The sequence below is a fragment of the Spermophilus citellus genome (genome assembly GCF_964194105.1).
Source record: "Spermophilus citellus genome assembly, chromosome: 13".
NCBI lineage: Eukaryota > Metazoa > Chordata > Mammalia > Rodentia > Sciuridae > Spermophilus > Spermophilus citellus.
The window spans coordinates 110,075,418-110,090,071 of record NC_138193.1 but is presented as its reverse complement, the minus strand read 5'-3'; the positions used below and the strand labels follow the sequence as shown (position 1 = coordinate 110,090,071).

General features: G+C 44.4%; 1 protein-coding gene across 1 annotated transcript in view; it reads left to right on the top strand.

Annotated features, from left to right (window-relative positions):
* GRHL1 (grainyhead like transcription factor 1) overlaps positions 1-14,654 on the top strand; it is a 48,863-nt gene that overhangs the window by 18,309 nt on the left and 15,900 nt on the right. The window contains exon 9 of the mRNA XM_081265587.1: positions 13,421-13,579. Coding sequence (XP_081121713.1) covers positions 13,421-13,579 — 159 coding nt within the window. The remainder of the gene's footprint in view (positions 1-13,420; positions 13,580-14,654) is intronic.

Here is a 14,654-nt window from a genome sequence, read left to right as displayed (position 1 = left end):
GTGTGACAGCCAGGGGCCACACACTTTTCATCTGTTCCTGTCAGAAAGTCAAATAAGGAGGCTTTGTGTTTTTACACTTAATTTCAGCCTCTCACCCCTGAGAAGGAATTCTGAGGCATTGGGAAGGGTTGTCCAGAGTCAAAAGTTTTATGTCATGGAAAGGCTCATGTTACAAAAGGAGGAGGATTAAAGCAGAATTTGGAGCCCTGCTCAGTACCTACAAGCTTTAGCACCAGGCGCCTGTGTGGATGGAGGCCGGATCTTTCTCTTTTGTCTTCTTGTCTCAGCAGAAGTGTGCTGAGAATCCTGGTGGGGGCTTGTTACTGAGGCTTACAGAATGCATTCTGTAAAAGAGGGGTGTAACCACTGTGGTAACTTGAACTTAAGACGTTTTGTGAGTGCTTGTGGGATGCAGGTTTATGAGTTTAATAGCAGTTTGTTGTTTTGTCTAAGCATAATATTTGGAATTCATTGTGAGAGTAATTTTTAATTTGTTTGAACTAAACATATTGCTTGCATTTATAGGGATTCCATTCTGGTGAAGCATCAATCAAGTGTGCCATTAAAGTAAGGTGTTGCCGTGTTTGGTTGTATTAAGCAGGGACAGGTTTGGTTTGTTTCTCAGCTTTAAAATTCTAGCGTGAATGGGAGGGCAGAGGGAGGAGAGGAGTGAGTCAGGTGTCATATTTGCAATTGCAATTAAATGATGGCAGGAGATTTTTAAAACTAAAGAATATACTCCTCGGCCTGAATAGGGGAAGAAATCAGGAAACACTGTTATTTAAAACAAAACATGATAGTCTTTTAGGCAAATCACAAAGCTAACCAGATTGAACTGGATTATTCATGGATTTCTTCTATCTGTAGAATCCAGGATCCTGAGAAAAATTTGAGGTAGCCTTTCTGGCTTCTGAATTGAGATTCATTCATTCATCTATTTTTTTTTTTATTGTTGGTTGTTCAAAACATTACATAGTTCTTGACATATCATATTTCACATTTTGATTCAAGTGGGTTATGAACTCCCATTTTTACCCCGTATACAGATTGCAGAATCACATCAGTTACACTTCCATTGATTTACATATTGCCATACTAGTGTCTGTTGTATTCTGCTGCCTTTCCTATCCTCTGCTATCCCCCCTCCCCTCCCCTTCATTCATTCATCTATAAGGATTTTCTTTCATGCAGTTTGGAAACATATTTATTAAAATTTTAAAAAAATCACATGCTAGAAAGGGTCATTCCTTTATAAGGAAACAGGAATCTTTGCACTTGTACTTTGGTCAGTATTGGAAATAACAAGAAAATTTTCCTGGTTGGAAATTTGTGAATGCCTTTAATTAGCTGATACAGAATGAATTCTTTACTCGGCATTTGGAAATTTTGCTTTGAAGCAACTGTTCTGAGTATGATTATGAGGATGGTTTCCTCTCTGAATTTTTTCTTTTTTTGAGCTAGGTTTATTGGACTTTGCCTCAAAAGCATTTTAAGAAGTGTACTTTGTACTGTCTAGGCAAGTGGTTCCATCCAGATGTAAAATAAAATAAAATGAATCATGGCAGAACTTTAGAACTCACAGGTAACAATAGTGTGCACTTATTCTAGCACACGCCTGAGGGTAAGGCCAAGTGGAAGATGTCTCTGATTGGACAAGGGAGATACTTGGCAGCTGAAGAAAGCTTAGCTTGGTAGTCAAACTTGCATCTTGTGAAACGGGTTTCAAGCACTCGTGTTTGTTTAGCCACATTTGTGCTGTCACTTGAATTAGTGTTTCATTCTCAATTTTGGGGGGAGGGAGGAAACAAGTTCTTTTGCTTCCTCCACCCTGCCACTCTCAAGAAACAATAAGCTCCTCTATAGAACACTCTTTGATGGCTTTTCACCTTAACCCTCCTCCTTCTAGGTCCTTCCTGGAAATTCCATCTACGGTGGCTTTCTAACTCTGTCATTTCAACCAGTTTTGCTACTTATAAACAAAAGCAAAGAGCTTTGACTCTGACCTGATGTTATTGGTAGTGACTCAAGTTACCCTGAGTAGACTTTTCAAGGCCGTGTGGAGGCCTTCAAGTTCAGGTTTCTTGCAATGGCAGCTCTCTACAATTAGTACAGTGGAATCTCCACGTTCATTATACACTTTATCTTTAGCATTTTAATTTTAGTGGAAAAAAACTTTAATTATAAGTTTTGATTGGCAGCCAGCTTGCCTGCCAGTCTCCTTTATGACCCACTTCCTCACCTGTCCTGTTCCGTACCCTGTGATGATGGAATGTGGTCTGTGTTTGCCTTGTGTCACACCTGCATCTAGTTCTGCATATTTCAGAGCACATATTCAACTTATTTGGGACAACAGGTGCCAAATCACTGTACCTGCCAGTGTCCTTAAGTTCACCAGGTCCTGTGCGTGGGATGGGACAGAGAGAAGAGCAGCACACAGGTACCTCTGAATGTTTTCTTCTCGTCTCTCTTTTTATCTGTGTGGCTTTTTCCCTGGCTCTCTGTGCTCTGCAGAAACCAAAATGCATGTGGGCGGTGTGGGAAGGCCGCTGTGGCAACAGCCAGGCTGCTGACTAGGGCCTTGTTTTCCCTGGGGAGCCGCCCGCTGAGCCGTGGGAAGAGGAGTGAGCAAGAGGAGTGAGCGCCTTCCTCCCCACCTCACAGGCAGTCCCGCCTGCCCCTGCCTGCCCCTTCCTTTCCTTTTTTCTTGGTGGTCATTTGATAGTCTGAGAAGTGCTAGCGGCTCAGTTGGTCTTTTGGTTCTCGGTGGCATTCTGTAGTGGGATATTTCAGTCACCTCCCCTCATCAGAGGATCGAGCAAGTGTGACGTGCTGGGATTATCTGACAATCAGTAGTGGAACTGGATTCGCTTCTGAGTCTGTGACTCAGTCTCTGATGCCTTCTCGGGCTTCACTCATTAATTAGCTCCGCCTGTGGACTGGGCAGTAGGGGCTGCAAGGCTCAGCCAGGACTGAGAATCAGGCTTGTCTGTTTGTTTGGGTTGGGTGTGGACAGCACTGTGCATTATGATTAAGTGTCTGCATGTAATGCCCAATAAACGTTCCTGGCTAATGAGACCTCATCAGAGAATTGGATCTTGATTTCTTAGTAAAAACGGTTTCTCCCTCCATTGGCTTCAGTTCACATTTTTAACTTTATAAAGGTATTGGGAAAACATTGATTGTGTTCTCTTTAATTAGTGCTGTTGAAGTGGGGTGAGAAAAAACTACATTATTGACTTTACATCTTAATTTTGGTTGTCAGGAGATTTCTACCTATGAAGAAATACTTTGAATTGTCTTAGAGCCCATGTTTTAGACTGACTTTTAGAATTCAATTAAAATTATTCTAGGGCTTTTACATTTGATTTACAGATCTGTTGCATTGTAGGAACGGCATTATGCACATTATATCTGTATTTGACTACGCTGAATTTTGACACATGAATGAATTAAAATGATAAAGACTCCCAGAAGCTCCTGGGACTGGCACAACTGCACCTGTGTCTCAGGGAGCCACGTGGTCATCACTGAGTCCTGTGACTTCAGTTGAAACGAGCAGGAAGCTTGGCACGGATTGGACGTTGGTTGAAACACAGGGACTTCAGTTTCACGCCTTCTGCTCGGCCCTTTGGGAGTCACTTCCCTGCTGCTTCCCCTGGTTTGCCAAACAGTTTTTCCACAGGAGCTCCTCCAGCTCTGCACTCTCCCTGTGGCAGTGTGGTTTCCAGAAAAGGACAAGGAGGTTGGAGTCAGAAACATGGGTCCTGCAGGACTCTGTCGTCTGATTAGTGTGCATCTTTTCCGTCTGTCTTTGGAGCCCTGGGCCTTCGCCACAGCTTGGCTGCCCATCTCTAGTGAGGAGACGGTCAGAGCCAGGGCTTGGGAACAGGGTTTATGTAATGGCAACTTACTTTCCTCTTTCCTTTTCTCCCTCCAGCAGATCTGTATTTGTTATGTTTACCAGGCAGCTAGAGCTCAGTTCTGTGTGTCATAATGCACAAATGACACCCATCACCGGACGTAGGAAAGGAGGCATGCTCTAAGCTCTGAGACTGAGCCTCTTCCATAAGTCTGCTTTGTACAGTCTGAAGTGCAAGAGCAAAACATCATTCTCTCTCTAAGTTCTGTTGACCAGTTTGACTCATTTCTAACGTCCTTCCAGGGAATTCCGTGTGAGATAATCAATGTATGGCTGCTATGTGGAAGAACTGGCTTGAGATGTCGTGATGCAGAGAGCCAGCTTCCCTTCCTGTGTGTTCATTCATTCAGCAAATCATTCACTGTAATTCTTCTTGCAAGCACTGGGAGGGAATGAAAAAGTGATTAAAATGTTAAGCCTGTCCTCAGGCGATTGCACTTTCTTTATAATCATACATGTCATCCTTGAGGTTAAAAATTGTAAAGAGTTAGGTTGGGTCAGGTGTAGTAGTGCACACTGTAATCCCAGCAACTTGGGAGGCTGAGGCAGGAGGATGCAAGTTCAAGGCCAGTCTGGACTAAGTGAGGCCCTAAGCAACTTAGCAAGACCCTGTCTCAAAATTTAAAAAAAAAAAAAAAGGGCTGGGGATTTACTCAGTGGTAAAGCACTCTTGGGTTCAATCCCCAGTATAAAAAACAAATAAAAATGAGGTTAGGGGCTGGGGTTGAGCTCAGTGGTAGTGTCCTTGCCTAGCACGTGTGAGGCACTGGGTTTGTTTCTCAACACCACATATAAATTTAAAAAAAAAGATCCATTGACAACTAAAAAAATATTTTAAAAAAATGAGGTTAGGATTTTCAAGGGAAAAGTGTTTCAGCTAAACGAATCCCATAAGATGTTACTGGAACTACAGCACATTTTTGTAAAGGATGCTTGATTGGACCTTTTTCCTTTCCCCATCTTTTGCCCCAGTATGTCTTGTGGTTTTAGGTGGGAGAGAGGCAATTGAAGAGGTTGGTCTAAAGAGAGGCTTTGACGTAGTGGGGTACAGCCCTTGCATAGGGCAGAAAGTAAGTTATGAACTTGTGTTCTGCAATATCAAGGCCACACTGGAACCTCAGGAGCTATAGACTTTACCCTGTAAATGTAACATGAAGCTCCAAACCAAGGGATAACTGATAGGTGATTATCAAATTAAAAATTGCTCACTGGGTACCTGAAGTTTCTTAAAAAGATGGTCACCAGAGATAGCATTTTAAAGTACAGAAGCAATATACATAGTAGGAAATTATGACCTAGCCCATGACGTGGGTTTACATTTACCTTATGTATCTTAGCTTATGTCAGGGAGCCTCTTAATAGCCTGGTCTTTTCCAAAGTAACTCCTGGGGTATATGTAGTGAATATTTAATTATGCATTCAATAGATATTTATTTAATGTCGTATATGCACAAAACTGCTTGGCATTCTGGGTTCTACAGAGATGACCCAGGAATTCAAATCCATTTAGAGGAGAGAGTTGAATGTGAATAGCGTGTGATCCTGGGCAACAAGTTTATCTAGTCTCTGAGCCTTGGTTTTCTCATCTATAAATTGGGACCAGAATAATTCCAATTCCAAAGGTTATTTTTGATACATTGTGAGAATGGAATGTGGCCCAGATACCTAGTAGCATGTGATTTTGTGTGGCTGGAGTTTAGGAATTTGAGGGCATTTCATTCCATAAACATGGTGCTCAGAGGGTACAAAGATGGATCACATATGACCCAGTTCTCATGAAATCCAAAAATTGGAGGCAGGGGAGTTTGCCACTGTCGTAGGTTCGGTAAGTACAGTTCAGATGAATACAAAGGAGGGGGACCTCGCGTGGGACAGGAGAGTCAGCCAGGTTCCTCAGTCGCACCTAAGGACAGTGAGAGCCCGCCTGGCTTTGACGCTAGAGCTTTATCAGTCGGGAAATGTCTACAGAGAGTGGAGTGGAGCTTATTTAAAATTGAGGGGCGGAGAAAATGAAGATCTCAAAGTGTTAAAGTACCTAAAAAGGAGATGAGAAGCCAGAGTGGGAGTTTGAGCTAGACCGTGGGGGCCTTGAGGGTTTGACAGCCGTCGGTGACACAGCATTGGCGGTGGCTTTTCTCAACCACTTTAGTCTTCCTGGGCACAGGCAGGCCCCTGTGACATGGCACTTGTGCTCATGAGAACACGTTGTTACTCTGTTTTCATTGAAGAATTGGATCCCTTCAAAAGAAACCTTTATCCCTTAAAAAGAAAACCACATCTCCCTGTCATAAAGGTGGTTCATGTTGTTCTTAGTCTCCAGGTTCATGCTTTGAGAAATTCCTTTACTGCTTGTTTGAGCAACCGCACTCGGAAAACCGTAAGGCAACACTGTCCCTTATGGTAGCAGCGTGGCATGCACGGCATCCGCCTAAAGCTCTCTCTGAGGAAGGGTTGAGACTGTGTCATTTAAGCATTGGGTTCTTTCTGTATGGGAATAATGACAGAGAACGGATGTTACTGTCACTGTGGTAAATTTTTTTAAAGGAACAACCTCCTTGCTAATTCATGAAAAATATCGTGGAATAGTGAACATGAATTAATCTGGTTCATCATTTAGCTTCTGACTCAACAGCTTATAACTTTTATAACTTTTGACTGATGCATTCTAGGTGTTTTGTTGATGCTTTCTTTTCTGCAGATTAGGTGAGTGAAAAATATTTCTTCAGTTTTCCCCCCACAGAGTAAGTCTACTTATTAAAATTCACGTATCTGACCTTTCTTTACACAGTCAGCAAGTTCTAACTAGACTGGTGCCTTGGTTTGTAATGATAAAACTTAAAAAGAAGGCCAGATATGGAGGCTCACGCCTATAATCCCAACAGTTTGGGAGGCTGAGGCAGGAGGATTGTGAGTTCAAAGCCAGCCTCAGCAACAGCGAGGCACTAAGCAACTCAGTGAGACCCTGTCTCTAAATAAAATACAAAATAGGGCTGGGAATGGGGCTTGGTGGCCTAGTGCCCCTGAGTTCAGTCCCCAGTACCAAAAAAACAAGAGCAACAACAACAAAAATACCCTAAAAAGAGTGTATCAGTTGGGGTTTCTCACACTTATTCTTCTTTAATCTTTGCTTCCACCTCACAGGCTGGGCAGTGACCCTCGGGGTCACCCCTAGTGTGAGCAGCCTTTCCCTGTGGCTTCCTCCCCTTCCTCCCCTTCAATAATGTACAGCACCTCATTTTGTAGTCTTCCTCTCATTTTCTAACTGAGGTTTGTGAACAAAATTAAATCTTCTGCAATATCATACGTGCATGAGTTCTCAGCCCAGAACGAGAACCGTCTCTGGGGTAAAGTGGATACTTCGAAGAGCCTTGCAGAGCGTCCCACCGTTAGTGGTTTATTTTGGGGGTTAGTTTTTTCCTGATCTAATAAGTTTTTGGGGGTGGATGGGAACTTAAGTTGCTCTTGTTTTGAGATTAATGTTCTATTTGAATAACATGTTACTTTTCCTTTTCCTCAAATTAAGTGGCAAGGAAGTGTGAGAACAGAGAAGGGGTCCAAGCCCCTTTTAGAGGTCTTTGCCTCCTTCTGAAGAAAGAGGAGCAGCCGGGTGTGCTGTCTGCCCGTGCTCTCCGAGACGCCCTGGAGTTTTCCTGTCATTGTGGGGGTGGGCTGCACATTTGTTTTTCTGGACGTAGGTGACTTGCCCCATAGTCTTACTTATTCAGGGTTCAACCCAACGTGAAGTGTGTAAACTGTGAGGAGCAGAACATGCCTGTCTCGTCGCTTCCACAGGATCCCAGGAGAGCCCCACCTCACATTCCACACTAGCCTCTTGCCTGTACTGGGGCCACCAAGTAAAGACTGCCACCTTTCTTGGGGTAAATGATCCCTAGAAGCTGAGCTTGTCCCTCCACACTTGCCCAGCCCCCTCCACGAGTGTAGCTTGCATTGACAGAGACAGTGTTCCTGTGGGTGATTGATGTGTGGCTGAGAAGCACACAGCACCTGCCTTGTCAGAAAGTAGAAATACTGAATTATGAAAAGGCAGGTACTCTCCCTCCCTGTTTAACCACATCAGGATGCACGGAGAGGTCCAAGAAACCTAGAGAATGGTTGGGTCAGTGTCAGCAAATGACAGCTCCTGGTCACAGGCCGGCCAGTTTCGTGTTTGTGGAAATAAAGCACTATTGAAAGCCCGTCCATTTACTCACGTTCTGTCTGTGGCTGCCTTTACACTGTTAGGCAGGGGCACGAGTTGCACACGGCCCACAGCCTGGTCACTGCTGGGCCCCTTACAGAGACGGTCACCTCCTGGTTTAGACGAATGCATGGAAGTGGATTTCCTCACCATGTTCATTCACTACTCCCTCTGCCTTTCTCCTTCTTTAATTGAACTCATATGTGTAAGCATACACCATGTCCCAGGCACCAGGAACAGAGAAACGACTGGGGTAGGATCTCATGGCAGTCACAGTGTGGTGAGGAGGGCACCGCAAGTCATGCCTTGCTGTGGAGGTGAAAATTACAACAAAAACGCAAATCCCTGCTCATATAACAGGAGTCATAAAAGCAAGAAGTGGAGTTTTTATAGGGTTGGGTTTTTTTTTGTTTTGTTTTGTTTTTTTTGGTGGTGTTTGTTTTTGCAGTGCTGGGGATCAAACCCAGGGCCTCACACGTGCCAAGCATGTGCTCTATCACTGAGCCACATCCCTAGCCCCAAGTTCTATAGGTCTTTAGTAGGTTTTTTTCTAATCAACACGTTGTAAACTATGAGAATTCGCATGACTTTATTGTGTAGCATGGTTGAACAGAATCCTTCAATTCTTTGTATTTTGTCCTCCTAATTATTTATTTAGGAGTGATAGAGATCGAACCCAGGAGCATCCTACCTCTAAGCTACACCCCTAGCCCTTTTTATTTTACTTTGAGACAGGGTCTCACGAAGTTGCCCAGACTGTTCTTGAACTTGGGATCTTCCTGCCTCAGCCTCCCTGGTAACTGGCATTCCAGGCATGTACCACTGTGCCCAGCTTATTTTCTAATTATTAAATAACATTTTTATTTGATAAGGTTCTGCCTCAGTAAAATTTTTTATTTTAAATGTACCTGCTGGGGGGCTGGGGCTGTAGCTCAGTGTTTGAGCGCTTGCCTCGCATGCATGAGGCACTGGGTTCGAGCCTCAGCACCAATTTAAATAAATAAATAAATAAAACGAAGATATTGTGTCCATCTACAACTAAAAACTATTTTAAAAAAAAAGAGAGTACCTGCTGGGATACATATAAATGCATATAAAATTGTCTGAACTCTTTATAAAGAAAGGGAATCATGTACTGAGACTTGTTTTAAGAATCTCAGTTTTAGGGCCAAAAGGAGAACTTTTTTAGAGTGAAGTGTTCAGAGAGAGGACACAGTGGTGGCTTTTGTCCTGGTTGATCACTGGAATTACCTGGGAGTACCAAAAAGTCAGTCCTAGTGTCTGGAACACCCCTCCCACTGCCACTAAGGCCAGGAAGATCTGCATCTCCGGCTGTGTGGCCAGGCTTCCAGGTGACACAGGGCCACCAGGATCCTGGTGCAGTCAGGTCACAAACACTATTTGACCCATGAGCTTCCCACCCTCGAGTTTCTGATTCAAGGAGTCTAGGAAGGCAGGGATTTGACATTTCTAGCAAGTTCTCGTGCCGTGTTGTGTGAGAATCTTCATTTCCCATAAGTTGTTACTCTCATTACTTTAAATAGCACCTTGCTTAGTGCCTTTAAAATAATAGGATATACAGAGTTGATTGGCAGTAAGAGTCTGGAGTGGGAGGTGATCTAGGTCCTCTAGATGGGGCGGACCCCTGCCCAGCATTGCAGGGCAGTGATTGGCAGAGCTGGGACTGAACTTCGCTGCCTTGGTTTGCTTACTTCTGCTTGTGCGGCTTCTGTCCCGCATACCGCCTTCCGCTAGAAAACGCAGGGGCCCTTCTCCCTTGCCAGCCTTGGGCTGAGGCCCAGCCTGTCCCTCCTTGGCCCTGTGTGTCCTTGCCTTGGATCCTGCTGTGTGAGGCTTCGCCTCGTGGGCGCCATCCCGGTTTCCTTTTGGGGGTCTTCAGGCCACTGTCTTCCCCTCGTGGACTGGGCTTCGGCTTCACACCTTTGTCCTGTTTATTGGTATATTTGTGTATTTATCTACAATTTTTTTTAAATGCTGAGTTAGGAATGCTTTAAATTTTCTTCTATAAATTTAGAGGTCTGCTAAGTTTAGAAATAATTTTTACAAATAGAAGGAAAATATGTATAAGTAAGAGATTGTGATTGGAAATACCTTTCTGAAGTCCACATGTTTATACTTATCCTGGGATTTGACTCCTGCTTATTTCTGCTTTGCATAGAAATGTGGAGCCAGGAGGCAAAGGGAGGTGAGCTGGGCAGGATGACCGCGAAATCCTCTGGTCAGGGAATGGCACTCAGGGTCAGAGGCTTCCTGGGATTGCTGAGTGTAACTTTCCCAGGTGTCTGTTTCTGACTTAGGAATTGAGCTACATGTCCTAAGATGACAGAGAAAAGGGTAAATTTTCTACTTGATTGTAAAATGAAGTGTACAGTGGTTTGGAGACCTGATGTGCCCAGTTTATATCCCCTGGACTGCTTCCCCCAGTACTAGAGATTGAAACCAGGAGTGCTCTGTCACTGAGCTACACCCCAGTCCTTTTGTTTTTATGTCCATGTCACTTTTCACTTTTACAATTAGACCTAGGTCTTTTAAAAATTAATTTTTTTTTTTTTTTTTTTACTGGAAATAAGTGGAAAGAAAAATCTTAGCAGGCAAGATACAGCAGTGCTAGAGAAGGCATGTGCTGGGAACGTGGACCTGGCAGTATTCACAGTCTGTTCAGGGCAACGAAACACACATCCGAATGGCTCTTCATCGAAGGTCTTGAAACAAAGCCAGGGATTTGTCGGGGGGAAAAGTTGATTTGTAAAAAAAGAGAGCAAGCAGGTATGGAGGGGGAAGCCCTTGCTATAAATACACGTTCTTTGCTTTCTGCCTGGAACAGCTTTCAAAAGCACCCTGGTTCCATCTGTGACAGGGCAGTATCCTCTCCCAGGCACAGTGACGGCTCAGTAGTGTCTGAAGAGCCCAGCACCCAAGGGGGTGGCTCCCGGTCTGTGTGGACAGAGCTCTGTGTGAGGTGGGAGCCAGCCTGACCTTGCAGAGTAAGCAGGTGGAGCTGTGGGTGGCCTGAGCAGACCAGAGAATCCGGGAAGGGCTGGTGAAGGACAGAATGAGAGGTGACTTTTAAATCTGTTAATTTAGATATGTTCTCTTTCTTTTTAGGATGTTCTGGTCTTATCCCACTCAGAAGCAGTACATAGACTAGAGTAAGGAAAACCCTCTTTCTGCATTTTGCCTCCTGTGCAGAGAGCGTTCTGTGTAATTATGGGTCCTTTCTCTGTAAATTTTCTTCCTGTCTTCCCTGTCACTTAATGTTCTCATAGGTGTTTCTCCCTTTTATAACTTAGTCATCCCCGCCTATCTCAGTTCAGCCAGTGACACTGGGTGTTGCTTGTGGTTACCTGCTCTTTTTGTAAAAAAATTATTTATTTATTCTAATTTCTTATAAACGGTGGCAGAATGCAATCCATTTCATATTACACATATAGAGCACAATTTTTTCAAGTCACTGATTGTACACAAAGTATTTTTACACCATTCGTGTCTTCATATATGTACTTAGGGTAATGAAGTCTAACTCATTCCACACCCCTTGCCCCTCCTTTCCCCTGCCTCCCCTTTGTCCTATCTAAAGTTCCTCCATTCCTCCCATGCTCCCCCCCATCACCATTATCAATCAGCATCCTCATATCAAAGAAAACATTCAGCCTTTGGATTTTTGGGATTGGCTTGCTTCATTTCGCATTATAATCTCCAACTTTATACATTTACCTGCAAGTGCCATGATTTTATTTTCTTTTAATGCTGAATAATGTTCTATTGTGTACGTATACCCAAAGTTTCCCTTTCCATTCATCTACTGAAGGGAATCTAGGTTGGTTCCATAATTTAGCCATTGTGAATTGTGCTGCTATAAACATTGATATGGCTGTGTCTCTGTAGTACACTGTTTTTAAGTCCTTTGGGTATAAACTGGGGAGTGGGATTGGTTACCTGCCCTTGACTGTTGAGGCTGAAGGGTTGACCCAATGGTCCTTCATAAATCTAGCTTCTTTGAAATGTGGCAGGTAGTTTTAAAGGCTGTGGTTCCAGGAATATCCACTACATGGCGCTCATGCGTTAGAAATAAATTCTAAAGCCAGTTGCTGGGGAGATGAAGAGCATTGTGACCATGTGCAGACAGGTTAAGATCCAGAACCGCAAAAGAAGGAGGAAATCCGAGGTGTTCATTTGCACTGCAGAGTCGTCTGGCTTCCCTAACAACAGCCTCCAGTACCATGATAATAATATGTCAAAATTTGTTTTAAATTTTGAGACAATTTACTGGAAGATGAAAATATCTTAATTGATTGGTAAAAGGCATGTCCTCCTTAGACTTTCCTGTAAAAAACAATCCCCGCTGGAAAGCTTCCCTCTAATCAGTGCCTGGGTGGGGTGCCTGCCAGCTGCCACAGAGAAAACCGCTAACGCTGACCCTGTTGTCCTTGGGAACGCAGAAGCCGATGTGTGCAGGGCAGTGGTTACGTGGGTGCTTGTGAGCCTTAGCCACAGCCTCAACACCGCAGTTTCCTCCACAGTAGTTTTGTGACTGACTGCTGGAGCCCGTCTCCAGTGCTTAGAGAATCAGGGTTTCTTTTTTTCTTATGGACATGGAGCCACCAGCATCGCATCTTCCTGAGTTCTTGTCCCAGGATGTTCTGCCCACATCTTTGTGGAGCTCCCTTGACTAAGGAATGCTTTAGTGCGAGCTTTGTGGTTCTTAGTCTTGGTGCTCACTAAGTTCTTGGTCTGTGAATATACTTTACCATTTTTGTCTTGGTTTTCATCTGGGCATGTAAAGGAAAATTATATTTTAAAAATGAAAGAGCCTCAAGCTGATGGTCACTCCCTGAAAGAAGATGTGATAGATATTATTTTCTGAATACCAGAACCAATAAGAACAACCTGGGAAAAAAGTAAGACATTTCTGTCTCGACAGGGATTGAGAGAACTTCATTGATACTTTATAATCATGGACGAGGAATCCTGATTTCATAAGGCCCAGCATATTAGGATGTGGGATGCTGTAGGTTATGCCTCGGTGACATGGCCACTGTAAGTGATGGCCATACTCTTGTGTTTATCACAGCTGATACCGGAGAGCTGCTCTGGAAGGGAGGTGAACAGAGCTTTTGAGCTGCTCCTTTTCCCCCTCATTCGTGTGAGCAGAGGCAGTGTCCAAACGAATGCTTCGTGGCCTCTGGAAGGTTGGCACGGAGCTGAGCTTGGCTCTGCCTGTCTTACATGCTGCACTGAGCTGGCTGTGGGCCAGCTGTTGACAGCCTTCTCTCCCTTCCCAGGTGTTCATCTCTGTGAACTGCCTGAGCACTGATTTCTCGTCCCAGAAGGGTGTGAAGGGATTGCCTCTTAACATCCAAATCGACACCTACAGCTACAACAACCGCAGCAACAAACCCGTGCACCGGGCCTACTGCCAGATCAAAGTCTTCTGTGACAAGGTGAGAGCAGGTCGGGGCTGGGGGTAGAGCATGGAGATAACTCTCCTCCTGGAAAAACTGCACTGTGCACACAGCACTGCCAGTGGAAATGGCTTCTCTTAAATGAGCAATTGTTGTTTGGGCCTTGCCAAGAAGTGCTACCTAGTGACGAAGAGAACCTTATTCTAGCTAAAAAAAAAAAATTGGAAGGTTTGCTCCGCATCTTGTCCAGTGTGTCTGATAAAGTAAAGGTGATGGTCAAAAGCCACGTCCAGTACAGCTCAGGACTGCTGCACTGGCCACCCTTTATCTGTCTGTCCTCTCTGCAGGACCTGGCAGGTGGCCAGCCACCTCAGGACAGCAGCAGAGGGTGGATTCAGGCTCTGCTCCACAGCACAGGGTAGTGCGAGACAAAGGAGAGGGCCCTAGGAGAGCTCAGAATCAATGCTTTTCTCTGACATGGCCCCTTTTTTCCCAGTGAAGAGATCCTGCTTTTTCCAGATCCTGTTTAACCAGAGAGAATCTGACAGGGCAGGTGTGCCTGGGGGAAGCAGCTGCAGAGGGTCCAATGGGCTCAGATCGAATAAGACTTTGCCTTTTCTAGTTCAAAAAATGTTGGACTGCATGGGTTTTTGTTTTTGTTTTTTTGCCAGTTCCTCTCTTCCTAACCTGTTTAAAAAAAAAAAAAATTCTTACATTACGATTTTTAGAGGGTCTAGGTCTAGATAACTTAAGGTATATTTGCTGTGGAGTCCTGGTCTGTCATCCCGATTGTTGACGGGCTGCACAGAAGCACAGTATCTGACCACAGGAGGGCGCCTGGGACCTTCCAGTTCAGAGCATCCATACACTGAGACTGCGGGAGACTGCAGGCTCCTGACAGCTGGTTAGGATGCACTAGCTTTCTTTTGTCGTTGTTAACAAATTACCAAAAACATAGTAGCTTAGAACAATACAAATGTCTTATGCAGGTCTCACTGGGCTAAAATTAAGATGTGGACAGGACTGTGCCACTTTCTAGGGGGTCTCTGGGAGAACCACTCTGTGCCTGTTCCATGTGCTGGAGGCACCTGCATTCCTTGGCGCGTGGCTGCTG